The 25152-nt window shown below is 38.2% G+C and overlaps 4 protein-coding genes across 4 annotated transcripts; 2 read left to right on the top strand and 2 right to left on the bottom strand.

The window, feature by feature from the left end:
* Window positions 1–5268: 5268 nt before the first annotated feature.
* Window positions 5269–9767, bottom strand: hgh1 (HGH1 homolog (S. cerevisiae)). The gene is made up of 7 exons (XM_057355605.1): window positions 9726–9767; window positions 8348–8951; window positions 8132–8232; window positions 7737–7835; window positions 7078–7169; window positions 6824–6946; window positions 5269–5790 (listed from the first exon to the last, which is right to left on the bottom strand). The coding sequence occupies exons 2-7, from the start codon at window positions 8890–8892 to the stop codon at window positions 5611–5613; spliced, it is 1140 nt and encodes a 379-aa protein (XP_057211588.1). The 5' UTR covers window positions 8893–8951; window positions 9726–9767; the 3' UTR covers window positions 5269–5610.
* Window positions 9768–9886: 119 nt separating this feature from the next.
* exosc7 (exosome component 7) lies at window positions 9887–12754 on the top strand. The gene is made up of 8 exons (XM_057354875.1): window positions 9887–9998; window positions 10554–10655; window positions 10791–10885; window positions 11349–11514; window positions 11616–11686; window positions 12099–12222; window positions 12300–12455; window positions 12602–12754. Exons 1-8 carry the CDS (start codon window positions 9942–9944, stop codon window positions 12704–12706), a joined length of 876 nt encoding a protein of 291 aa, XP_057210858.1. The 5' UTR covers window positions 9887–9941; the 3' UTR covers window positions 12707–12754.
* Window positions 12755–14731: 1977 nt separating this feature from the next.
* On the bottom strand, window positions 14732–20593 carry cdcp1b (CUB domain containing protein 1b). Its single transcript, XM_057355684.1, has 9 exons — window positions 20377–20593; window positions 18472–18690; window positions 17801–18154; window positions 17243–17593; window positions 16948–17145; window positions 16481–16849; window positions 16039–16392; window positions 15822–15909; window positions 14732–15725 (listed from the first exon to the last, which is right to left on the bottom strand). The coding sequence occupies exons 1-9, from the start codon at window positions 20438–20440 to the stop codon at window positions 15194–15196; spliced, it is 2529 nt and encodes an 842-aa protein (XP_057211667.1). The 5' UTR covers window positions 20441–20593; the 3' UTR covers window positions 14732–15193.
* A 155-nt stretch (window positions 20594–20748) lies between these two features.
* On the top strand, window positions 20749–24679 carry limd1b (LIM domains containing 1b). The gene is made up of 8 exons (XM_057355272.1): window positions 20749–20965; window positions 22585–22697; window positions 23195–23296; window positions 23543–23610; window positions 23709–23771; window positions 23881–24011; window positions 24181–24232; window positions 24566–24679. The coding sequence occupies exons 1-8, from the start codon at window positions 20940–20942 to the stop codon at window positions 24644–24646; spliced, it is 636 nt and encodes a 211-aa protein (XP_057211255.1). The 5' UTR covers window positions 20749–20939; the 3' UTR covers window positions 24647–24679.
* The last annotated feature ends 473 nt before the right edge of the window (window positions 24680–25152 follow it).

A 25152-nucleotide genomic window follows, 5' to 3' on the forward strand; every position in this document is an offset into this window, starting at 1 on the left:
CAGAGAGAACTTAACAGCAGTCTGTTATCGTTATATAGTATCTATTCAAATGCAAGCATTTGTTCATAAACGTTTTCTGGATATATTAACGTTCATGCATATTACATGTTGTAAAAATCGTGAAAGTTTGTTTATGGTTGCAAAGGGCTAGTCTTGTCCGTGACGTCAAATGACGCGTCTCGCTGAAGTCAGGGTCGGATAACAGACTTCGTTTGCCATTCCAGACGTTCACTTCCGGGATTGAGGTCGGCAATACCCGCGAGTTGTCTGGAACGCAGCATTACCCTGATGGCACACAGACGTCTGGGTGACGTCTATTTGATGTCTGCAAGACGTATTTTTTTGAGCGTTTGCAATCCGTCTCTGAGATGTTTCCTATCAGGTGTCATTAAGACATCAAGAAGACATCTGTGAGATGTTTATAATTTCATGTATGTAAAACTGCTTCTACGAAGACGTTTATCAGATGTTTTACACAGCACATGAAGTTGTTTTTGGAAATCATTTGACAACATTGTCCAAAAAAGACAGTTCTTTCTTTTCGTTCCTAAAAATAAATGTGGTTGGGCCAAAGAAAATATTGTTAGGTAAAGTAAAAATCTTGAGTCATGCAGGTTGTCACTTGTTTTGTTCATTACAATGCGTTACGTGCAGTACGTTACAACGACTGTATTCACAAAAACAACTTTCGAAAGTTCACCGAGGCCAGACGCAATGTGACCAGCTTCAGTTTCTCTACCTCAGACGTGCTCACACGACCTTGGCCGCTCCACATTTTGACAGAGTGTGTTTTGCACAGACCGGACTGAAAGGGATATGGGGTTGACGGCGGCCTCTCGCTCCTTCTGAAGGATCAGATACCATTTAACAGCGGAAGACTGAAAGCCGCAGAGTCCACAGCATCGCTCAGCGTGTCACACCGAGGGCGGCAAAAGCACTTCTGGGCTCAATAATTCGAATTTCTCTCATGTTTGCCCTCATGCTGACATTCTCGGCGCTGTCAACGCCCTTCAATCCATCTTCATCGCCCGCTGGAGTTCTGTGACCCTCCGGGTGGGGCAGTGCAGGTAGCACAACATCACAGATCTTTAAAACGCAAGGAAATGGGCTGAAACGTTCATGTTAACAAAACACAAATTTGCGATAAACACTAATGCACATGTGCTTTCGTTTTCACGTCCCACATTAATGGTAAATGTCAACCGAAAGTAATAACAAACAGAAGTTCAGTCTATGTGACAGAATGAAACATGAAGACTTCATTTATGAGTTTGCTCTCTTGAACAATAAAATTTAACTTCTGTTTTTACAAATTAAAGTTTTAGAAATCGAGCTAGAAATGTCAGATGATGACATGTCTTAAAGCTGCAATTCGTAAATTGTTTTATTAACCTGTTTAACTTTCTTCTGCAGAACACAACAGAAGATATTTTGAAGAATGTTAGATGCCAAAAAAACATCAAACTCCATTGACTCCCATTGTATGAACACAAAACCGCTGAGACATTTCTCAAAATATCTTCTTTAGAGTAAAGAGTCACATACAGGTTTTAATTGACGCAATTTTTTGTGCACTGTCCCTTTAAGTCTTGTGATTTTTGAGACGTGTGCATTAGTAATTTTATCGCCCATGTTCTTCTGTTCTAAATGCCTTACAAAAACCACAATCTTTATTTTTAACTGAAAGACAAGTCTTATTATTTTTTGTGGTAATCAAAATGATGTCACAGATGCCGGCCACGGAGCTTAACTTCGTTCCGGAACTTTCCTTTAAACGACGGGCGAAACTAAATTATAGCTTTTGGACATTAAACCGCTGAATTCTAGGTTGCAATGAAAATATTGTCCTGCCAATGACAGAAATATGAAGGTGAGAAAGGCCAAATCTAAGGAGCTTATGGCCGTCCAAGAAAGCGTGTGGTTTATACCACCGCATTAAACATTTCAAGATCAAATTTACTGATTTACAAACTGGCCGGTTTTGACGAGTTGACCGGGGAAGTGCGCGCACACCTTTTTTTCCCTCAAGTGTTCACTACGCTCTTGAGATGCTCAATTGTAGTTTACAGCTGTTTAAACACAGATATATTTTCACTGTGGTCAGTAAGAAAGAACCCAATTAGGCAGTAAAGTTGAACTGTTGAGGGAACAAAAAAACAGCCGAGTATCCAAGTCAGTGAGCCCGGGTGCAGTTGCCAGAAGTAGCCGTGAAGCGGAGCCATTTGGCACCGTGTGTCGATCTGAGGGGATGCAGGAGGTTTATTTCCCCGTCCAAACACTGGTGTTACCCTGATTTATAGACGATATGAAACGTGTCATATTTAGGTTAAAACTCATGAGAAGGTGAAAGGGACTGCAAACATTTATCGCCCGCCACTGTGCGCGGAACTGGCGGTGCGTTTAGAAATCATTTCCGATAACAAAATCCACTTCTGAGGCTCAGGTGAACCCATTTCAGCTGTACTGAAATGCGCTAAATACTGTTTCCATTCCATTTAAGTCTGGTGTGTGTCAAAATGACTGTAAGCTGTAGATTTATACAGAACACGACCCTTCTGTTTATCTGTTGGTTTATTTGTCATATGAATTGATCCAATTGTCTCGACTAAAAAGCGCGAGCTCGGTCATTTTACGATGAATGGACAAAGTGATTACATGTCAATGAAAAGATATTGTAGGTTGGAGAGTCATTTTAGAAACTCAAAACGTTCTCCACAGTCCAAAAATAGCATTTATTGAAACCGAGCTGCAAAATGTTCCTTTGATTTCTGACGTCATACACCAAAAACATTAACGCCTCGAGCTCAGAAACGTAGAAAAACGGTTTATTCAAGGTTTCTATTAGCATATTTCTTTTACGCTTACGTACTTGTGTGCTTTGTCTATTTCTTTACATTTAGGCAGGAAACTTATTTGCTCTACACTTGTATTCAATCTTTTGATATATACTGTATAGTTAAATGGATGACGTATTTTAAGAACACTTGGCTTGCAGTTGTTTCACATAAATAGCTATAAGTGTTATGTTAAGGAAAGTGGAAAACTTAAGTACTCAAGAAAAAATACTCAAGAAACTTGAAAAAATTCAAGTTTCATTAAAAGTATTCTTGTTTTTTATCTTGCTTTTATGTGTCTTTTCTATATTTTATTTTATTTATTTGTCTGTTTTCCTTTTTTTTGTTGGTTGTTTGATTATTTAAATTATGTGAATATTGTTTGTTATAATTTGTGAAGTTATGTGTGGTTAAAAAAAGCGATAAACGTGTTAAAAAATATAAAAAATAATATCATACTCTGAAACCTCCTACAATTAAAAAAGTATTCTTGTTTAAACAATTTTGTCCCCAGTAGTATTAAAAACAAGTATACCACTGGTACATAGGCTGTTCAGAGGTAGGCTGGGAAAACTAAATTACAACCATTTTTGGCACAAAAAGCTAATATAACTTAAAGCATATGTGTACTCAAGTAAAAATAAATAAAATGATATTATGAACCCTTTTAACTGTATTTCGAAACTCAGTTGGTGGTTTGCCGCAGTCGGAGGATTGAACCTATAAGATTTGAACCAATAAAACCGCCACCCATCAGGATGGCTTTGATCACTGCGTTTTGCCTAAATAAACTTATCTCTCCAAACATCTCAAAATAAACTCATTACAGCCCGTGTCATTGACTCAAAGTGGGTCACATCTCACAGGACAGACTTCATTCGCTGGCAGCTTTCAGTCACTTCATTCATTCACTATGACAGAAACCTCAGACTGAGCTTTTAGCCGACGGTAATTGACTCCGGTTTGACCTCACACTGCCCCTCTCATTCTCATTTCCGCGCTTTAAAGATGTTAAATTTGAACTCTTGTGCGACGGAGGCAATCATACAGCACAATATCAAAGAAAATCCGATATCTTACAAGCCCAGAATTGCTTTTACGGACCGGACTGAGGTGACGATAACCCCAGTGGACGTTTATTTAAGCGGTAGCTAGACTTTGACTGATTTTCAGTAATTTGTTATTCTTCCTGGTTTGTGCTTCCCCGCTGTACAAATCACAGGAGAGTGTTTTCAGTGGCGTACATCCATCTGCTTTCTCTGTGATTCCTGCTTGATTTCCTTACCACCTGTTCAACATCCTACACAACTTGAATCTTCACTTTAAAACTCAACAATTGTCTGTCAAAAGAATGAATATGGCCTCGAGTTTATAGATGAATGAGAAATGAATGCAAATATGTTGTAGTCTATGATGAAGCAGCCATTCGTGTTCTCATGACTATGACCCCCATATGCAGAACTTTGTCATTTTTTTACATTTCCAAGTGTCTGCATAACAGAATAAATCTATACTAAATACTGCTTTAGCACACATGCAACATATAATCTTACAAACTTTTTAAGACAACGAAACATTATTTCACATAATAAATGTGAAATATCAATACGCAGTGTCCCTAAAAATATTTGCACACTAACTCACACTTACAAATGTATGAATTACATTTAACAAATCTGCAAATAACAATCTGCAAATACTGTACATCATTAGGCCGTGTTCACACTTGACTTCTTTTTTGAAGCTGCTAGCGTCTGCTTTACATTATAATCCTATGGAGTAAACCGTGTTGATAAAAAAGTCCTGAGCGTCTGTTACTGCAGCTCAGAGCGTCTTTTGAGGTTGAAAAAAGTTCAACTTTTCTGAAGAAAAACGCCCTACGTCAAGCACCTTTTTCACAGCTAACCAATGACAGAGACCTGTCGTTTCCATAACAACATGCGAGGAACGTGATTGGTCGAGAAGGCTCAAGCTCGAAAAAATAAAATGGCGGCCATAGTTTTATATAAATGCAAGTTTAATTTTCACTTTCAATAAATTTTGATTGCATTTCTAGCCAGAAATTAGTATTGTAGTTTTTAAATATGTGATATTCTCATCTGTATCTCTGTTTATAATTCAAATGAAGCCTGTCTCTCTAAGCTGCCTTCGTGCACAAATGCTATCTTTGAACATTGCCGGCTGTTATGTGTAACCACAACGCTGCGAGCGTTTTTTTAACTAAAAAAGCACCATTGTCAACTTTTTCTTGTCAAAAAAAAGTCAAATGTGAACACGGCCTTAGACGTTTTCTCAGGTCTAACTTTACTTTTTGTGCGGAACATTTAATTAACGTTTAATTAATGTTCTCCTAATGTTTTCTAGCAACGGAGTCAAGAAAATGTTTTTGTGTGGTCACGTAAGCCCCTGCTGGTATATATCGTCATTGCATTACTCTGTAGGCAATAAGATTTCTTTATTAGCGTCTGATAAAGTAACATTTACACATCACATATTTTACTATAGTAAATGTTTTACCATATTGGACCGATTTTAAAGAGGACTCTTAAAAGTGTGAAACGATCCTATTTTTTACTGTTTGCTGCCTTTATCATCACAGCTGTTGGGATTGTGCACATTTTCGTTGTGCTGTCAGTCAATTAGCGGTGTCATCACGTGAAGAAATCTGTGTCCTGTGGATCCAAATGCAAAAAAAACCATTCGCAATTTTCGTCCAGCACTGAAACACAGATTTTTGTGCTGTTGTTAAATGTCTATTGAAGCGCTATAGTTGTGTTCATCGCTCCAGGCCCTTTGGAGATTCATTCTGATTCTTCTCCTCAGATTCCTGAGCTTCATTTTCTATTTGCTGCTGCTCCTTGGCATCCAACTCCTTCAGTTTTTCTTCCACGTCTTGAGGAATCTCCACCTCCATCAGATTCTCCATTCCTTCCTCCGGCTCATCGCCAATCAAAACCTTCGTCAAAGACACGTGAAACTCGAATTAATCCGAATGCTTTCGTTCAGTAGGTTTAAGAGCGAAGCGGTAATGAAACAGCGCTGCAGTTTTACTGTCATTCTCAAGAACCAATTTCGGACAGCCAACAACTTGGAAAAACTTTGCTGTAATGTGATAGCTGTTCAAACTCTTGTTAGCAAAAAACAACTGCGTTATTTCGAAAAAGCGTCCATTAATCCTGGATAAATATTAGCCTCGTTCTGCACTTGGCATATTAGGCGTTTTACGAGCGGTAATTAAAATGGTTGGGTTGCGGCAAATGACCGAACCATTGCTTTTGGCCTGGAGTTCTAAAGGGATCTCCCAGACGTTATGGAGAATATCATGCTTTAATAGGAGACCCTGTGACATCTTTTCCATGGGGCTGTACCCAAATATACACGTGCCACAGCTCAAACAGGTTTTTTCCACCAAATTTGTGTCTCCTGTTTTCTTCGGCCAAACTTATAAACCGAGGACGGGAATCTGTCTACTGTCTGGGGTCTTCCAAAGCACAACAATAATAGCGCATGGAAGGATCTGGACTCGTGTTGCAGAGATGTAATGACGTCATTTGACAAAAAACAGATTCACTGCTCTGATTGGGTCTCCAATAGGATGATATGATGTATTATGATTCCATCAAACAGATTAAAATTCATACTGTTCACAAATGATCAAATAATGTTACAGCTTATTCTACTTTCTTTAGAAAGCTGTTGATGATACGCAAACATTTCAAAGTATCGATGCGACATCCTGTGTTTGAAAAAGACTCATTTTCAATGCACTTACAGTGGAAGTCTATGGGGAACAGGTTTTCATTCTGATGATATACAACGAATGATATACAACGAAAGTCCTTGGGCCAATTGTTAGTTCATTACTGTAAATACAAATTGGGGAACGAGATATGATTATTTAGCGTTTTCGTGTCCCAAATGCTGTTACATAAATTGCATTTCAACTGAAATATCTCTTTTAGATTCAAGTGAATGAAGTAACACATTACCTGGACTAGTTTCTCACAGGCCGAGATCACATGCGGATCCTTCTCCCATTTATGAAACTCCCTCGTGATGGGATAAACATTCTTGCTCTTCATAATCTTTCGGCCCACTTTAGTAGCTGTAAACTTAATGTGACCAGATTATAAACCGAACTGAAGTCAAAGTGACATACAGGACGTATAGACGTCAATCAAAGAATGGTCTATACTGTGTATAGTGGTATTAAATGTGTGGTTTAGATTTGTGATGTTCTTACCAGCATCAGGGTTTCTAAGAGCATCTTGCGGATGTCAGGATCAGCCTCCCTCGTTTTGTCCTCTGGCAGGTACTGCAAATCCACTGGCAAACCTAAAAACACGCAGGTGAAGGTCAGTAAAGATCATCATGTGATGTGTACGTTAGTACTAAGCCCTGAGATTACTGACGTTTGATTTATAGAGACTGTGAGTGTTTATAACTTATATGCGAGTTCGAGTTCTCTTTATTAGGAAAAATACAGACTGCTTATGAAATACTGTGGTCAGAAGGAACATGATCTATAAAGATGGAAAAATATGACAAAAAACTTTTCAAACAGCTTTATGAAACCGCAGACTCGGACCAAAGAGTTTGGCTGAACAAATCGTGTGGAACAAAAAAAATACATTGCATTGTATTTCCACAGTATTTGTTCCACAACAACTTCTCTTTGTTAAAGGGATGGTTCACTCAAAAATAAAAAGACTCTGTCATCATTTATTCAGTCGTGATGCTCAAAACTTGTGTATGATTAAAAATGAACAAACAGCGCCCTCTACAGGACAGAGATAAGTGTTGCAGAAGTTATCACGGGATGGTCTGCTTTAGCGGTGCATTTCCAGACTACACACACAAAAAACATGCAATATACTCTACACGAACAATTCATTAGCTTACCTTCATTCTCTTCTTCTGAGAGTTCTTCAGGTCCGGCTAATGGTAATAAAAGATGCGGTAAAATATCCACTGTATCACCTAGCAACCACTCATGATGAGCTGTATGGAAAAAGACCATATAAATATATATAAAAATAATATAAATGTTCGAGTCGGTTATTGTTGATAACAGCAGACGCAATTCAAATGTATTTATATAGTGCTTTTCAGTTTTGCTGCGAAGCAGCTTTACAGAAAATACATATTACAGATAGTAGAGACAAAAGAAAAAAGCAACAATTACAATAGGTTAGACATTAGAGGTATGAGAAGAAAAGCCATTTTAGTAACTCGAATGAACTAATCTTTACTTTCACCAATGAAGGTCTGAAATCACGTATATGCACAGCTCTTACCATAGTCAAAACAGCAGTTTCTGAGCGTTCCCACCACTCCTCCTCGTCTGGTGGTGGATTCCTCATACTGCGTGTACGGCAGAAGTCTCTGAATCACACACCTGTACAACATAACAACAGCTTTACAAAGTGCACAAAACTTCAAATTCATCAAATGTTCAAGGAACACAAACATCAATGCACCATAGGTTCTCTGGGATTTGTTCCAGGTCTTACCTCTCTTTGTCCAGAATAAAGTGTCTGGCCTCAGGCAGCTGCGCGAGGTTGGACAGCAGCGGTCCCAGATAATGCAGCGATGCTTTCTTATTAAAACCTTCTGTACAGAAGATCTCAACCACTTTCGCCAGTCCTATATTCTGCTCTTGGAGAACCCTGAACACATCTCGGCACGTTCTCTCATGTCGGGTGAGATTGCTGAGAATCGTGCAGATACGATCTGCCAACACATACTCCGGGTCTAGTAAGTTCTGCAACAGGGTGGGCAATATGTTCGTCTCCTTGAGCAAAGGCTGATGAAGGGTCTCATCTGCCGAGAGGTTAATCAGGGCGTGATAACAGTCTTTGATGATTGCGATGGAAGCGTCACTGGTTAGAGTGACCAGGGCTTTGAGAAAGTCTGGTTTGGACCGCAGGTACCGGCATCCGTCCGGGTTTCCCGTGAGACCCACAATGTATTCTGTAGCATGACCTTTGACATCAGGTCTCGTCTCCAGCGTGAGAAATGACAGCAGTTCATTGGCTTCACCGTCACTGAGCATCATGGGTCAGTTTGTTTACAACTGTTTTCCTATACCTTTGTCCTTGATCTGCTAAATAAAATCTATAAAATAAAAACACAAACTCAGACTATCAGCTCAAGTCACAGACTGCGTTGTAATAATATGTAGAAACAGGTTTATTAACTTAAACATTCCAAAAAGTAAAATGTTTTTTGTATATACATTTTTGGACATGTGCCATAGTATTCTTTGAATTGCTTTTGACTACATGCTTTAGATGTTGTACGTAAATACAATGGCACGTGAATATAGATATCATTTTGTGCTATGGTCAAACTCAACATGAAAAAAAATTACTAAACTATAATATAGTATTTAACTGTAGTAAATTTGAGTATACTACGGAAAAATTAATATAGTATACTTGTCTTCTGCAGTAGTATAGTGTAGTAGTTTGTATAACCGCAGGCTTTATTATAGTAAAGGTGTATTATATTTATATTATATATAAATTTATATTACCATAGTTTTACCACAAATACCGTGGTTAAACGATGGCTACTGTATTAAAACTATGGTTAATTTTCGAAAGGGTGTTTGTTTTTATTATGCTTGATGGTCAAAACTGCAGAATCAGCAATGCTATTTGAAACGTAATCAATCCTGGCAAAAATAAAAAGTGCATCATATCGACAAATTATTAAGGTAAATATTGGGTTTTGTCATCAGCTTTTGGACCGCAAAAACGTTTCGATTTACCAATGAACACGTAAAAGCAAAAATCTACTCTATCAACAACAATCTAACGCTACGTGCTATGAGCTAAAATAGAGTCAATTTGTTTTTACATCGGTATTTAACTGCATAGTACTCACCAAATTCACGATACACAACACACGTGCGTTAAAAGTTGTTCCTGCTGTGGAAATTGACGTTTTTAGGATCCAATCAAATTGCACCTGCGACTGTAATCCCCGCCTTTGTTCATATACATGGATTCGTGATTGGCCGTCACAGTCCAGACTCCGCCCTCTATGCGGCGCTTTGTGATGACGCACTGTGCGTCGCGTGCGGACTCCCGTGTTTGAAACATGGCAGCGGTTCGTCTGAGCGAAGCTGAGAAGGTTTATATAATTCACGGAGTTCGGGTGAGTGAATTTAAAGGACAACGGTACTGATTATTAAATAGAAATGTACAAATATTTGGAAATAATTGTCTTTGTCAGAACTTTTTATGACTTCTTTTTGCTTTGAGGAAAGATGTTCCTCTGGGTTATCTGGTGGTAGGGAACCAACCCAGATAGCACAATACATTTGGTTTACGTCTATTTGACGTCTGCATTTACATCTGCAAGACATCTTAAATACTAGTTTGGTCATCTGCAATACTTCTCGGAGACGTCTGAACGTCTGTAATACGTCTGCTAAAGATCTGCTGCTTAAAAACAACAGCTAAACATCTTAGAAAGAGCAGCTTTACATCCATTCTAAATCATAAACATCTTACAGACATCTTCTAGATGTCTATATGACGTCTGACAGCAGACGTCTCCGAGACGTATTGCAGATGAGCAAACGATGTATTGTAGATGTCTTGCAGATGTAAATGCAGACGTCAAATAGACGTAAACCAGATGTATGTGTGCTATCAGGGAACAGGAGTGTCTCTGTAAAGCTCTGATGATGATCCATGTAATTGACAGGATGACCTGAGATTGGACGGGCGAGGATGTGAAGACTACAGACACATGGAGATCGAGACAGATGTGGTGTCCAACACTGACGGCTCTGCTAAAATCAGTCTTGTAAGCTGCGTTATACAGACACTTCAGATGCTTGTTTCATACTAAAGGTCCTGTGTGTGCATAATAACAGGTTGTGTGGTGACCTGTCACCTGAGTTCTTTAATACATCATTTTTTCTGATTGAATTTACAACAGGGTCACACAGATGTTCTTGTAGGAATCAAGGCAGAGATTGGTAAACCCAAACCAATGGTACCAAATGAAGGCTATCTAGAGTTTTTTGTCGACTGGTGAGTGTTCAAATGTTGTTTTTATGTGCGGCAATGATGTTTTGTGTTTACGGATATTGTGTTTAATTTGTGCATCTTTTTCCATTTTATTTACATATATAAGTTCATATACTGTATATAGACACGATGACAGTGAGTGACAAGTTTTGTCTGCGAGCTTCACCACAATTGCAATGCATTGTTGGTTAAACAATTATTATATATTTAAAAAATGGCAAAGAAATTTACAAGCGAGACAATATATGGTGTAGAAAAGTATGGATGACAGAAAGTGGTAGAAATATAGAACCAGATCATTCAGCATATGTCAGTAAGTGTCTGTCTATAGATTACGTTTTCATATTTTTTTTAATATGCCTGTTGTGTACTTCCCAGTGTTATTTTATAATAATTGTACGTAATGTTGTCTACTCCCCATCCTGATGGCATATGTCTACAAAATAACATATTCTTGCTTGGTTAGCTCAGCGAATGCCACCCCTGAGTTTGAGGGGCGGGGTGGAGAGGACTTGGGGGTGGAGCTTAGCAACACCCTGTATAAAGCGTTTAACAACAGACGCAGTGTTGATCTGCGATCTCTCTGCATCTCTCCGGGAGAGCACTGTTGGGTGTTGTATGTGGACGTACTGGTGAGTGAACGGCACATCTGTCAATGAGGCAGTTGGGAAATATCGTGAAATACTGTGATATCTGTATGCTCATCTAGTTTAATGCGTGATCGTGTCCACAGCTGCTGCAGTGCGATGGAAACCTGTTCGATGCAATGTCCATCGCAATAAAAGCTGCTCTGTTCAACACGCGGTGAGTGACAGGTTGACTCATCTTCCCCAGGCTGGATTCATCATGACTGTAGGATCAGGGTTTCCATAGTCTTGGAAAACCTGGAAACATCAGCGAACGTTAAAATCATTATTTCCAGAGCTGGAAAAGTAAAACGTTTATTTAGTGAATATAAATTCTTGTAGTAGTAGATTTTGTACTATAATTTTCCATTGGTTTGAAACTGCTCTGTATTCCCTTATTGAGCCAAACTTGACATTTGTTCACTAAAAAGTCGATTTATCCCAGTAATTACTAAACTACTGTTCTAGTAATCTGCCGAAAATTATTTGAAACTTTCCGTCTTTGTAGTCTGTGGATTTCATTTCAGTTGCGGGAACCCTCAAGAAGTGATGATGAACTTGCCTAACTCTCTTTTCTATTTCTAAACCAGAATTTCCAAAGTGCAAATATCTGAGGATGACGAGGGGGGAAAAGAGATCGAGCTGTCGGATGACCCTTATGACTGCATGAGGCTCAATGTGGAGAATGTTCCCTGTATCGTAACCTTGTGCAAGGTACCCACAACGCACCCCTCTTTCCTCGCTCTGTGTGTGCGTTTGCATTTGTGATGTATTGTTTTTGTGTCACTCAGATCGGTCACAGACATGTGGTGGATGCCACCCTGCAGGAGAAAGCGTGTTCATTGGCCAGTGTTCTGATATCAGTCACACACAGAGGGACGGTCACGTGTGTGAGGAAGATGGGAAGGGGCAGTCTGGACCCCGAGAGCATCTTTGAGATGACAGAGGTCAGAATACGCATACGATTACAGTTTGTTTAGTCAAAGAAACATTTATTTTCATTGTATTATTTGATGTCTTTCAGAGCTTGAGTAAGTATTTATATTTCTTCTGCTGTTAGATGTGAATCCGTTATTGTGTGTTGATGTTTCAGGCCGGAAAGCGTGTGGGGAAATCTCTTCATGCTCCTCTCATGCAACTGCTGCAGGAAGAAGAAAGTCTGGGCAAGAAACGACAGAAAGTGGGTTTCCTTGGATAGTGTCTGTACATTTTTTTTGTATTTGTATAAATAAAAGAAGTTTCGTTATGTCATTTGTCCTGTCTTGCTTCATAACTTTAACAAGCATACTTTTCCATAACTATTCAAATGTCCACCAGTGTTCGGTTATGTAACATGATCTGTATCCTTCATTAAAGGAACAGTTCACCCAAAAATGCTAATTCTGTCATCGTTTACTCACCCTCGAGTTGTTTCAAATCTCTATACATTTCTTTGTTCTGTTGAACACAAAAGAAGATATTTTGCAGGAAAGCAAATAGTTCTGAGGCAGTTTTGACTACCATTGTCATTTTCCTGCTATACTAGTCAATGGTGGCCAAGAACTGATTTGATGTTTAAAGGCTGGAATACACTACAAGACTTTTGCTCAGATTTTGCCCAGACTTTCAGTCTGCGCTAGTCTGCAGATTTTATCGCGCAGTATGTGATGCCCTGTTTTACTCGGCAAACTTTCAAAATGTCTGAAGTGTGTGACAAACTGTTTGTTTGTTTGTTGTCCAGAGCAGAAAGAAACATTTAACAGGGTACTAAACATGTTTCACAGATAATATAGATGGGCTTAAAAAAACAGCCCGTTCTTTCTCTGAAGATGAGAACTTTTGTATGGCAGGTCCCAGACATCTGCGGTCCACCTGGATAGATTCCATCCCATCATAGTTATTCTTCATTCGGTGATGCCACAAAATAAGTCCATTTCACTTGAGAGCTAACAAGACACAAGAAGTATGCAGAGGGTGATTGCATATGAAGAAATGTGTTCAGGTCTTGAGCCAAGATTCAGTTATAAATTTACTGGTTATAAAACCTTTTGAGAACCTTTAGTTCTTTACATTATGTGTTATCAATTCCACCTCTGTTGCTCAAGAAAAACTCAACACACATTGACCCTAGTAAGTAATGTTATCACGCTCTATGAGAGCTACATGTAATACAAAAAACAGACTTGAAAACACTTAAAATCATTTCACCTTCATTATATAGTTGAATCAAGTCTGAATGAATGCCAGTGCAGTTCTATTTTTACCCAACGCTATTACAAAATTATAATTACACCGTAATGTTATGCTGGAGGATAAAAATCACAAACGCAGTTAAACGCTTTAAACTACATACCAAACCAGACAGAAAGAAAGACTAAAAACTTTATTGTTAGGCCTACTGAGAAATAACCCTTCCCAGATAGCACACTCCATCTGGCTTACGTCTATTCGACGTCTGCGATACATAGTTTGCTCGTCTGCAGTACCTCTCGGAGACGTCTGAACGTCTGTAATACACCTGCTAAAGATCTGGAGATCTGGAAAACATCTGCTGTGTAAAAACATCTGCTGAACATCTTAGAACGAGCAGCTTTACATCAATTCTAAATCATAAACATCTTACAGACATCTTATAGATGTCTATATGACGTCTGACAGCGGACGTCTCCGAGACGTAAGTTCTACACATTCTCCACTTCTTGCATTTTTGTTTATGAAATGTTTCAAATAATCTGATCAGGTTTCAGGTGATTTTAATACGTAATATGAAATCACATTACACCATAAAAATGCCATGGTTAAGTGAAAAACAAGCGAACCCAACGGTGCAAAAAACAACGATGGGTTGAAAAACAAGCATTTGGAAAAACAACCCGGCACAGGCTCAGTTATAACCCTCGGGTTTATCATTTTTTGGCCCAACCATGGCTTGAAAATAACCCAGCATTTATAGAATATAATTTAATATTAAAAATGTAATATTGCAGATTCATATCATCAAATCATATCTGATAAAGTGTTTTGAGTCTTAAAAAGCTCTATTTATTCTGTACACTCAGACTAAAAAGGTATTTAAAAACAACATTTTAACAAAGTATGGAGGATTTTCATTAAACAGTGGCTCCTCACACAAAGGCATAATATGGATAGAAAATTTTGAAATCTAGCACATGAGTCACATGGACTTTGTTATACAGTGATGGTGTAAAAATGAAAGACCCATTTTAAATATACTAGACAAAAGTACATTAAAACACCTGAGAATTTATTTTAGGAATGCACAAACATACATAAAAGCAAGATTTAAATGAGAAATACATTACATCTGTGTAACCTGTAACCAAGTTACAAAGTTAAACCACCACTGTTGAAACCAAAATGTCCAAGTTCGGAGGGTCATTAAAGTTCACAAATAGCTCCAACAAGAGCATTAATTCTGTACATTTAGGCAATAAAATAAGTCTTAAAAAATCTTTAAAAATCAAACTAAACATGTAAAATACAAGTGTGACCACTAGGGCGGCGAGAGAGTGCAGCCAACATTTAGCATCAGCTTTGCAGAAAACACTCTATGAGCATGTGTGCCAATTGACTTGTTCCTGATGGGTTTTTTATTGACCCAGTTGACACTGACGTACACTCAGTTATTCGTCAAATTGTACATGAAGTCAGCCGTGGAATGCTTGTATATATCAGCTGCTCATCACTACATGGCCTCCTCATATTCTGGCTCGTGAAACGAATCCGAATCCGAGTCTAGTTGCGGTTGTAATCTGGATTCATCAGTGGACAAACGGATGGGAATTATATCCCCAGTGCTCTTAAAAGTGTTCAGCTCGTTTTGCGCCATCCTACGGTCTTCTAATCCTAAGCTGCTCAACGATATGAGCGGCGTACGAGGCCTGGCAGGCATAAAGGTGCTGGTTGGGTTTAGGAAAGGCTGATATGCATCTTGGTCCTCTGATCTTCCATCTCCTCTATCCAGCGTATATTCGGGGGAAGATTCCTTAACTGCTGGTATGGAGTCAGTGGGTCCGGTGTACGGATGGTAGGTGTCCACCTGATGTCCGTTGCTCCAGTGTCCGGTGTTACCGTCCACCACAGGTTGATCCTCAATTGAGGCGTAAACGTGGGAGTCATTGTCTGCTCTCGTTTTGGGAAAGGTGGCATTACCCGGGAGGATGGGCTTTCCTCTGGGCATATAGATGGAGGATCTGTTGGCCTTAGGTTTCTTTTTCCTGGCAAAAAAAGGCAAGTAAATAGTCAGATCATGTACATGACTCGTATAGAGATAACAACCTGCAAGAGAACTCTGAAAGAAAACTTAGACTCACTTTCGAATGACCCAAACAACAATAAGTGCGATGATTAGCAGGAGCAGCAGAATCCCGACTACTGCCAAGATAATACCCACGAAGTTCCCTGTATGGAGAAAAGTCAGAAAGAGTACTTTCAGGGAAAGCAACCCAATCCTAAATCACACCAAGACTAGAATCAACATGCAAAGATGTACAGTATAAATTAAGCCCAAATGTGAAATGTGTTGCTTACTGGTTTCCCTCTGCAGAGTGATCTTAGAGAGCACAGCAAAGCGTTTACTTTTGGGTTCACAGTTTGACATGTTAAGGTAGAAGCTTTGTTGTTGAATGACCATGGATGGAAGGGTTTGATCTTCTCTCCAGGACTGAATCTTCTGCGAGTCCAGCGGCCGTATCTCGACTACAGCGTGGCCCGAGGCGCAATTCGGTTGAGAGATGTTGGTGAACACTAGCTCCGCCCGGTAATCTGAGGGAACCACCACGGCCCACGTGACGGAGGTGGACGGCATCATACCATCAGGCCAGTTGGGTGTCGTTAGATATGTGAATCCCATAACAAGTGGTAAAACTGTGTACACTACATTCTCTGTGAGGAATAAGGCAAATTCCCATCAAAATCATCAACATTCAAAGGTCAAGGTGCTGTTCGAATAATCTAGGTAGAAGAAGTTTACCTGAGAATTCTGGTTTCAAGATTGCTTTTAAGAGAGGTCCTTTCTCCTGACTCAGGTCCTGTGCACCTTTGGGAATTGCAGTAATGGACGCATTCCCTTTGATCTGGATATTCTGGATACTGCCTTCTATATCAGAGCAAAACTGGCCGATGTTAGAGCCACCAATCTCTGAGACCAGAAAGGTTACTTGATTACACTCTTTCTCTGGTACAGATTGATGTAGGTTTCCCTGTTTTGAGGACAGATCTATGGATCCTTCAGGTACACGGAGGAGCCAGGTAAACTGGTGAAGGGCAGGCAGACAAGTGTCCAGTGATGGAATGGTTAAATCAGTCCCACTCACAGCACACGGAGACCCACTAGGACAATCTAAAGTTAAAAAGAGAACAGGGTTTGGAAATATAGATTAAAGGTGTATAACTACTCAAAAGCATGTTCTGAGTCAAAGAAATCAGTGTTTGTGTTACCGATGGTTTTGGTGGCCATCAGCTGTAGATCATCTGCAGAGCAGTCGAGGAAGGACAACTCAACTTTGCTCCTCTCAGGTATCACGGTTTTCTCCTGCACCAGAGAATTCATTCTCATTTCACAGTAGGACATCGGGTTTTTCTTTTCTACTTGTAGACTCAATCCTTCCTCCTTCTGAAGATCCACAGGGCAAAGTTCTGAACAATAAATAAAACAGCATGTTATGTATCTGGAGCATGGTACATTCCAGCTAAATAACCTTAAAAAGTCCACAACTCTGTGTGTTCCCCTTACTTGGAGTACCACCTCTAAACACAGACACTTCGAAGTTCAAAGAAAGCCCCTTCTTTGCATTGCAATTGGCCAGAGTCATGCTGAAATCTCCATTTTTATTGGCCGGGGGATCCTCCTTTAATGTCTTTTTGAGCACTGACTTGTCTTCAAGCAGATACTCAATTGAGACAGCCCCTGTTTGGCATTCAGGTTCAGTTTTATCAAGATATTTAACAGTAAAATTGTGCGAGGGCTCAACAGCAAAGTTCCATTTGATTTTGTCTTCCCTCAGGAACCCTTTTGTGTATTCTGGTGTAAAGAAGTCTTCGAATGATTCTCCTCTGGGCAGCTTGGAGTCCACCTCGACCGACACTAGAGATCCAGAGAAAGGCATTTTATTGACAAACACTCGAATCTCACAAAGTCAACACACAAGCAAATGGTGACTCTAGAATTATGATCCTGGCCCAAACGTCACAATTGCCGTGGACTAACCAACAGTTCGGACCACAAAGTCTGAGGGCAGCATTTGGGACATTTCATCACATTTGCATAACACAAGGGTTCCAAATCACTTACTTTTTGATTCGGGTCCAACGGACACTTTGAAGTCATATGGCTTCAGGTCTGTACCTTTTGGAACCTCCAGAGATACACGGCCCTTATATAAGACTTGGATTCGACTGATCGTACCGTTCATACAAAACGTGCCAATGTTGGCACGTCCTGCCCGGTATGAAATGATGGTGTAAGTGTTCTTGTTCAGACAGTGTTCTGATGGTTTGATCTGCCTCATTCCTGGTGCTGGAAAGTCCAGTTGGACTGTGTTGGATGCAGGAACCTTCACATCCCAGATAAAGGTTCTGGTGAAGTCCAGGAACCGGGTAGAATCTGGATGTACGGCATTGTTGTTGCAGCCTGTTGCTGTGCAATCTACATTCAGAAAACAAAATGCAACAATGGGAAGTTGAATTCTAGGTTAATAAACGATTTTACTCTTGATGATTATATAAAAAATAAATTGAACAATTTAGTGAAAATCTGAAAATCTTTATTGTAGCAGATGTTTGATAAAAGTAATAAGGCATAATGTTTGAACCTTGTATTTAGGCACAGCATGCTTAAGAAAACCCTTTATGTTTAGAAATCATTGAGTGGCTTGTTACTTAAATTTATGCTTCGGAAGGTGCTTTAGATGTTAATAATGACTTCTTGAATGTTGTTTCTTGGAAGACTCAAATAGTTCTTACCAATGTCCTGGCTGATCTCCACAATAAAGACATCTCCAGGCTGAGAGCAGTTGAAATTCACAGTGGTAAGTACAGGATCATCAAGTTTTAGATCAGAGTTCTGACAGGTTTCAGATGGGCCTTCACCCTTACATGCACTGCAGTTCAGATCCTGTCCACCTTTTCTTCTGAAGAATACTGTAGTGGCACGGTCAGGGGTCACCTCGATTTTATAACACTCTGCAAATAAACCAATCATAAGAAATAATCATGCAGTATAAATGAATTTTAGTTTTATAATAATAATAATCATCTTTTTTTACATTACAAATAAAATGATGCTGGGACAAGATTAAACTATACAGATAAATAAATGTAAGTTTTATAATATTAATATTTAAAATAATAATTTTTTTTATCTACATTACAAACTAATATTATGCTGGCACAACACAACATCAAATCCAACAGAACAATATATTTTTTATTGAACAGTGTAAATAATCAACATGGATGAATTGAGACTGCAACCCACATAAAAGCAAAGGTACAAAAACACAAAAGCCTGATTTACACAGAACAAACATGAGAAGTGCTATAAAACAGTCTTTTGTTCAGGTAAGTTAGCTACTATAGAGAAGAAAATGGAGGACAAAGTGAAAATAAAAATGTTCATTGTTTTTAAAGTTTAAATACGACACATAATACATAGTGTTAATGGAAAAGACAATCTTCAGATGTTTTTTGAAACATGATTTAAAGTTTGTCCACAAGTGTCACAATAAAATACTGGTTAAAGACATCTTTGCTGCTCTTCTTTCTGCTGCTTTGTTTTTCAAGACTCAAACTTAATAGGAAGACGTTCACAAGTTTCGACATGATTTGGATTGCACAAATGTAACAGTTAAAAATTCAACAAATCACAGGTGGAGAAAGTTGTTCACTGTATCATGTTACACCCTGCAAATGTCTGCATTGTCTGCTAATATTTACTCATGTTTGTGACAAAACACTACAATATGAATCAGTAGACACACCCCTCTCCATTATAAAACAACTCCCTTTATATTAAATATATTAAACCATGATGTAACCACTTCTTTATATAGACAAAAAGCCCTGTGTAATCTAAAGAATCTAAAAATCATCTCTCAATTAAAAAAAGTGATCCATTTCAAACTATACTCATATCCAGCAGGTTAAATCACATTTTTATATTTAGACATTTCTGGAATTATGAAAAAAAAGTCAAAATTAGTTATTAAAATAAATATAAATGCACAAAATACACGTGTGAAAAGAAAAAAAAGATCCCTTTTCTCCATTTGCATTAGTTATAAAAACTCCAAACATGAACTCAATAAAACACTTTGTTGATCCCTTTAAAGACCTTGGAAATAAAAGCTTATTGGAGGTTAAGGTGGAATGTCAACAGAAAAGCAAACCAGAGATACGCATTTGAGTTCACAGAGGAAACAGCAGTGAAAGTGCAAATGGTTTTCTCTCCCTGCCCAAAAGCATGTTACAACAAACCACCCTTCAACACTCTTATCCAATAATTAACACAATGTTCTTTTTCAGCTCAGCTGACATAAATGTAAATATTGGTATTAGGCCACGAAGAATAGTAGAGCCTGCCTCAAACAGAGTGTTTTATAGGCTATATTATTATGAAACATGCGCATATGAATAAACAACAATGTACACATTTAAGGCCTCAACTTCAAACATGCTTTCACCATTAGCCTCTGTTTCAGACTCAGATCATCTTTTACATTTCTAAATATTTAATCGATTTTATAGATTTCAACTCTCTAAATATTATATATAACGAACAGAGAGTAACTAGTATAAGAGTTCAAATCGTGTTGAGCGACGCTTTCGTTCACTAGCTGGAGTGTTTGGTGTGGCGCTTTGTAAACTCACCTGAGTTTTGATGAATTTGCATTAAAATCAATCCAGTGAACACAGAAACCAAACACGAGCCCATCGTCCTCCGCAATTCCTCTTAAACGTTCCTAAATAAAATATGTATATTTAAAAAATATCCTTTTTGAATAGAATCGTTAGATCCTGCATGTTGAACTTAACGTGTCCGAGAGCACGAGCGCTTCCTGCTTCTAGTACCTGTTGTGTGCAGAAGGGCGTGTGCGTGTGTGCGCGCGCTCGTGTGTGTCTGTGTGTGTGTGCACCTGAATGTGTGTGTGTGTGTGTGTGTGTGTGCGTGCGTGCGTGCGTGCGTGCGTGTGTGTGTGCGTGCTCTACCTGTCTAAACTTGCGTTCAGGTGAATACAACTGAAAAATTATTGCAATGTTAACGTTTCGACCTACATTACTCGGAGTGAGTCTTATAGATCCGTGTGGGATTTAACCTAAAAGAAATGCAGAAGTAGATTCTTTTTTCATTTAACTGACGCCATAACAGATAAATTCACTCACTTTAGGCTATTTGTGAGAGAAACTCACTTTTATTCCTACCTGAGGATATTATGAATGAGAAACGCCGTCGTCACCGGTAGGTTACCAATAATATTCAGTCAAGCTGTTCATTTGTTTTAATTTTTCAAGCAAGAAATAATATAATTATTGCTTAAATTGAAAAGCAGTGGCGGAAAATATGACTTAATAATTTAAAAAAAATGTGGTGTGTTGTTTTTGTCTAGGCTGCAGAATTGAATGTACAGTGTTCAAGAATAAATAAATAAACATATTCATACAGACACCGTTACTGTAATCATTAAAATTCACGAGCCAGGCACTGTCTTTATTTAACATCAAATAAGAAAACAGTACAAGCACTGCATTTAAAATAGAGAAGAAAAGCAAACAGCTGCACGTACGTCGTGAAACGTCAGCAGGAACTATTGAATATTCATGAGCCTTCAGGCCGTTCAGGTGAGCGGAAGTTGTGTCCTGACTCATATATGGGACTCAAATACAATTTCTACGTTAGACTATATTGTCTAACTGCAAGTGTATTGTCTTTAAATTATTTTGTATTGATTTTTACAACAGTTTGAATTTGTATGTGCATTTATTTCATGCTATTGTACACATATGTAAATAGACAAAAAATGGGCGGTGTTCATGTGAATTCTTCTCAGTGTGAGTGTTGTATTCTCTCATGTAATGAGTCCACACATGCCCATGAGCAGCATTCCAAACATTTCAATGTCAACAGCTCTTTAATAATGCAAAAATCACAGACAGCAAGTAGATAACCAGATTACACAACACATCTGACAGGTACTACATATTTTCACACTTTGTTTTTATATCCTTTCTGATCTGACATAGCCTACTCATATAAAGCGCTTTAAAATAAAAAAATGACTGCAGGGAATATACATTGCTGAAAATCATGAATAATAAATTTTATTTAGGGTGGAGCATTTTCGTCAATGATTAAGTCTTCTTAATTTTCTTAACGAACTGTGTTCAGCAAATGTTGAACATGTTATTTTGTTTAATATACATTATACTGTTGCACAGTAAACACATATAAACACAATATAAAGTAGGTCGGTCTGAAACACCTGAAATGCAAGAAGAAGATCATCACATTTACATTTTATCCAAAGCGACTTACATTGCATTATACTATACATTTGTTTTGTTTTTCTGTTATGAATTTCTAATTATGATAATATTGGTTTAGTAATCTCACAGTGTTTGTTAAAAAACAGCACAATTATATTTTATTGCTAACAATAATAAATGAAAGTGACTCATCTGAATGAGACTGATGTCATCAGCCCTGTGAAATGTTTCAGCAAGTCTGTAACTGTGATACACAGCTGTTAGTGATAAATATATCATATATATCCATTAAAGACACTTATAGCATCTCACAGCCTCTCTCCCTCTCACACACACACACACACACACACACACACACACGCACGCGCGCACGCACGCACGCACGCACGCACGCACGCACGCACACACACACACACACACACACACAGGTTTATGTCCCCGCTGGGATATAAAAACAAGGCCACACACACACACGCACGCACGCACGTTTAGGTCCCCATTGGGATATAAAAACAAGGCCATACACACACACTCACACACATATAAATACACTCTCATACACTGGAGAATTCACAGTATGTTCTCCTCTTACAGCTGGAGTCTGTGTGCAGACAGCAGTCCATTCTATGATCAAACTACACAGAGAATGGACAGAAGCACTGTGTGCTCCGCTGAAGCCCGTGACCATGATGTGAATGAAATGATGGGTAATGTAAACATATTTGCAGTGTTATCAGCTAACGTATAATGTTTATAGTTCAATGTCTCAGGCTAAAAAATTGCTTATAATAAAATTGAACTTCTATGTGTCGGAAACCCTGTAATGATTTGGAACAGAATATTCTTGAAATCATTACAATTCCTGAACTTTTTCATGACTCTGTTTCAGGATTATATTCTATCTTTATAAATAGAAGAAACGGGATGTTTTGCCACACAAGTGAATTTTGTAAACCTGTCTTTATTTCATTTATCCGCTGTGATGAGAATGTCAGGACATTTCAGAAGTTAAACTGCATCAGAAATTAAACTTTAAATGAAGTGCCAGCTTATTTGATTGTGAAATGAAATAAATTCAAATATAAAAATAATTTCAGATTTCTTAAAAAAAGTATTCAGTTTAATCAGTTAAGATATGAATGTGTGTAAAACACAAAAAAGATTTAATTCTGAGAAGGAGAATAAATGTCTTGTCCCCCTGCAGGGTCTTGTGTGAAGTGCACTGGTGCCGTTCACAGCTCAGATCAGGCCTGTCAGGCTATGGGTCAAATATTTCACACCAAATGTTTCACCTGCTGTTTCTGCAGTAAGTGACATATACAGTATCACTTCACATGCATGGCATTAATGCACAAAAATACCATGTTTTGAACGTACTAGCCTATGTAAATGCAAGCTGTACGTTAAAAATTCAGTCTGCATCTATAACTGTACTATAGTTTTACAATACAGGAACCATTCATATGACATGGTATCGCTATATTATGTTGTGGTCAGGATGTTTCAGATGTTTTTTAAGTAATCATAAAATCTTATGTTTGTTTTCTTTCAGACAAACAACTGAAGGGAAAGCCATTTTATTACTTTTCTGGAAGTGTGTTCTGTGAGGAGGATTATTTTGTGTGTTGGTTATTTTTGCACTAATGCATCCCTAACTTTTAATGCTTTCTTGTGAAAAATTGTGTTTTTATAACGAACAACGTTCTCTCTTTTTACAGTTTTCCAGCGTCAAACAGTTGACAGAGGTCTGCACATCCTGCGGATATTTAATCTCAGATACGGTCAGCCTGAAAATCTTTCCCAGTGTGTTTTAATGAAGAGAATTTGATGTAATGTTTAATGTTTCATTTAATCACACATTTCATCCAGATGACCTCTGACCTTTTGTAGGTGATCCAGGCTTTGGGAAAGTCTTTCCATCCCGACTGTTTCCACTGTGTCATCTGTAAAGAGAAGCTGGAGGGACAGCCGTTTAATGTGGACACACAACAGAAGATGTACTGTGTGAAAGATTATCGAAGGTGAACAACACACGTTGTTGTCGCTTACGAAAGAGCAACCTTTGAATAAAAACGGATCAATTGGTTTAATGTAAACCGCCAATGAAACAAACTCTCAGCAAGAACCACTATGATGGACAATAAAGCTGAGACTTGGATTTTGGATTGTAACATCATGTCTCTCACACAGGTTTGTGGCTCATACCTGTGAAGCGTGTGGTCTGCTCATTCTTCCCACCGAGGTTCATTTCTCCTGTATACTTTTATATATGAAGAGTTTGGTTCCAAAATGAGATAACTCTGTCTTTCAAAATGTAAAAAAAATCATGTTTTTTATTATGTTATCATGTTTTAATGTGTTTTATTGTGTTAGTTAGCTGTATTTTTTTTAGTTATTATGGCTTAGATCAAAACAAACCGACTGCAGTTTGATTAATATTAATTGGAATGCACAATAAAAAACATGATTTTTGATTTTTTTTTAAACGGAGTTATCTCATTGTGGAAGCAAACTCTTCATATGCATCTCATATGTTATCTCATGATGACATCTAAATATTTGTTTATGTCCGCAGGGTTCGAATGAGATCGTAAGAGCGGTGTTCATGGGAAGAAACTATCACGTGGCTTGTTATGAAGACAAAAGCAACATTTGATTCATGTTCAATATCTGCTGTGTAACAATGAATTCTTCTTTGACACAAAAATCTTTTTTAACATATACAATGGCAATAGCATGGCTATTTTGGACGACCTAAAGGTATACAAATAACAAATGTTCATATTTTATTCTTTAACGTGTTGCCAAACCCACGGTGCTGAAGAATTATATTTGCTTATATATATATTCATTTCAATTCAATTTTATTTATATAGCGCTTTTCACAATGTGCATTGTTCCAAAGCAGCTTTACAGGAGCAAATAAGAAAAACACAGAAAGGTAAAACACAGCACAATGCATGGTGTTTATAGACCAAGCAAGATCATTCTAATAAATAAAATCTAATAAATAAATTAATAAATAAATGCAGTCTCCCGGTGAGCAAGCCAACACTGCACTGCTCTGCTATATATATATATATAATTACAGAATTCCATCTTTTATTTCGTGATTTTATTAACTGTGATGAGAAGTTAATAAAACGAAATTTGTACATGACT

Source organism: Triplophysa rosa, linkage group LG16, assembly GCF_024868665.1.
Source record: "Triplophysa rosa linkage group LG16, Trosa_1v2, whole genome shotgun sequence".
NCBI lineage: Eukaryota > Metazoa > Chordata > Actinopteri > Cypriniformes > Nemacheilidae > Triplophysa > Triplophysa rosa.

Excerpts from the sequence above, each read along its gene's own strand:
- cdcp1b (XM_057355684.1), bottom strand. The coding sequence starts at position 20,440 with ATGGGCTCGTGTTTGGTTTCTGTGTTCACTGGATTGATTTTAATGCAA. Across the intron at positions 18,155-18,471 it reads GGAGATCAGCCAGGACATTG|ATTGCACAGCAACAGGCTGC; the intron begins GTAAGAACTATT and ends TTCTGAATGTAG. Across the intron at positions 15,726-15,821 it reads GTTGTTTGGGTCATTCGAAA|GAAAAAGAAACCTAAGGCCA; the intron begins GTGAGTCTAAGT and ends TTTTTTTGCCAG.
- exosc7 (XM_057354875.1), top strand. The coding sequence starts at position 9,942 with ATGGCAGCGGTTCGTCTGAGCGAAGCTGAGAAGGTTTATATAATTCAC. Across the intron at positions 10,656-10,790 it reads GCTCTGCTAAAATCAGTCTT|GGTCACACAGATGTTCTTGT; the intron begins GTAAGCTGCGTT and ends AATTTACAACAG. Across the intron at positions 11,515-11,615 it reads TGTTGTATGTGGACGTACTG|CTGCTGCAGTGCGATGGAAA; the intron begins GTGAGTGAACGG and ends TCGTGTCCACAG.
- hgh1 (XM_057355605.1), bottom strand. The coding sequence starts at position 8,892 with ATGATGCTCAGTGACGGTGAAGCCAATGAACTGCTGTCATTTCTCACG. Across the intron at positions 8,233-8,347 it reads TTTATTCTGGACAAAGAGAG|GTGTGTGATTCAGAGACTTC; the intron begins GTAAGACCTGGA and ends TATGTTGTACAG. Across the intron at positions 7,836-8,131 it reads AAACTGCTGTTTTGACTATG|CTCATCATGAGTGGTTGCTA; the intron begins GTAAGAGCTGTG and ends TTTTCCATACAG.
- limd1b (XM_057355272.1), top strand. The coding sequence starts at position 20,940 with ATGAATGAGAAACGCCGTCGTCACCG. Across the intron at positions 20,966-22,584 it reads GAGAAACGCCGTCGTCACCG|CTGGAGTCTGTGTGCAGACA; the intron begins GTAGGTTACCAA and ends CTCCTCTTACAG. Across the intron at positions 23,297-23,542 it reads TTTCACCTGCTGTTTCTGCA|ACAAACAACTGAAGGGAAAG; the intron begins GTAAGTGACATA and ends GTTTTCTTTCAG.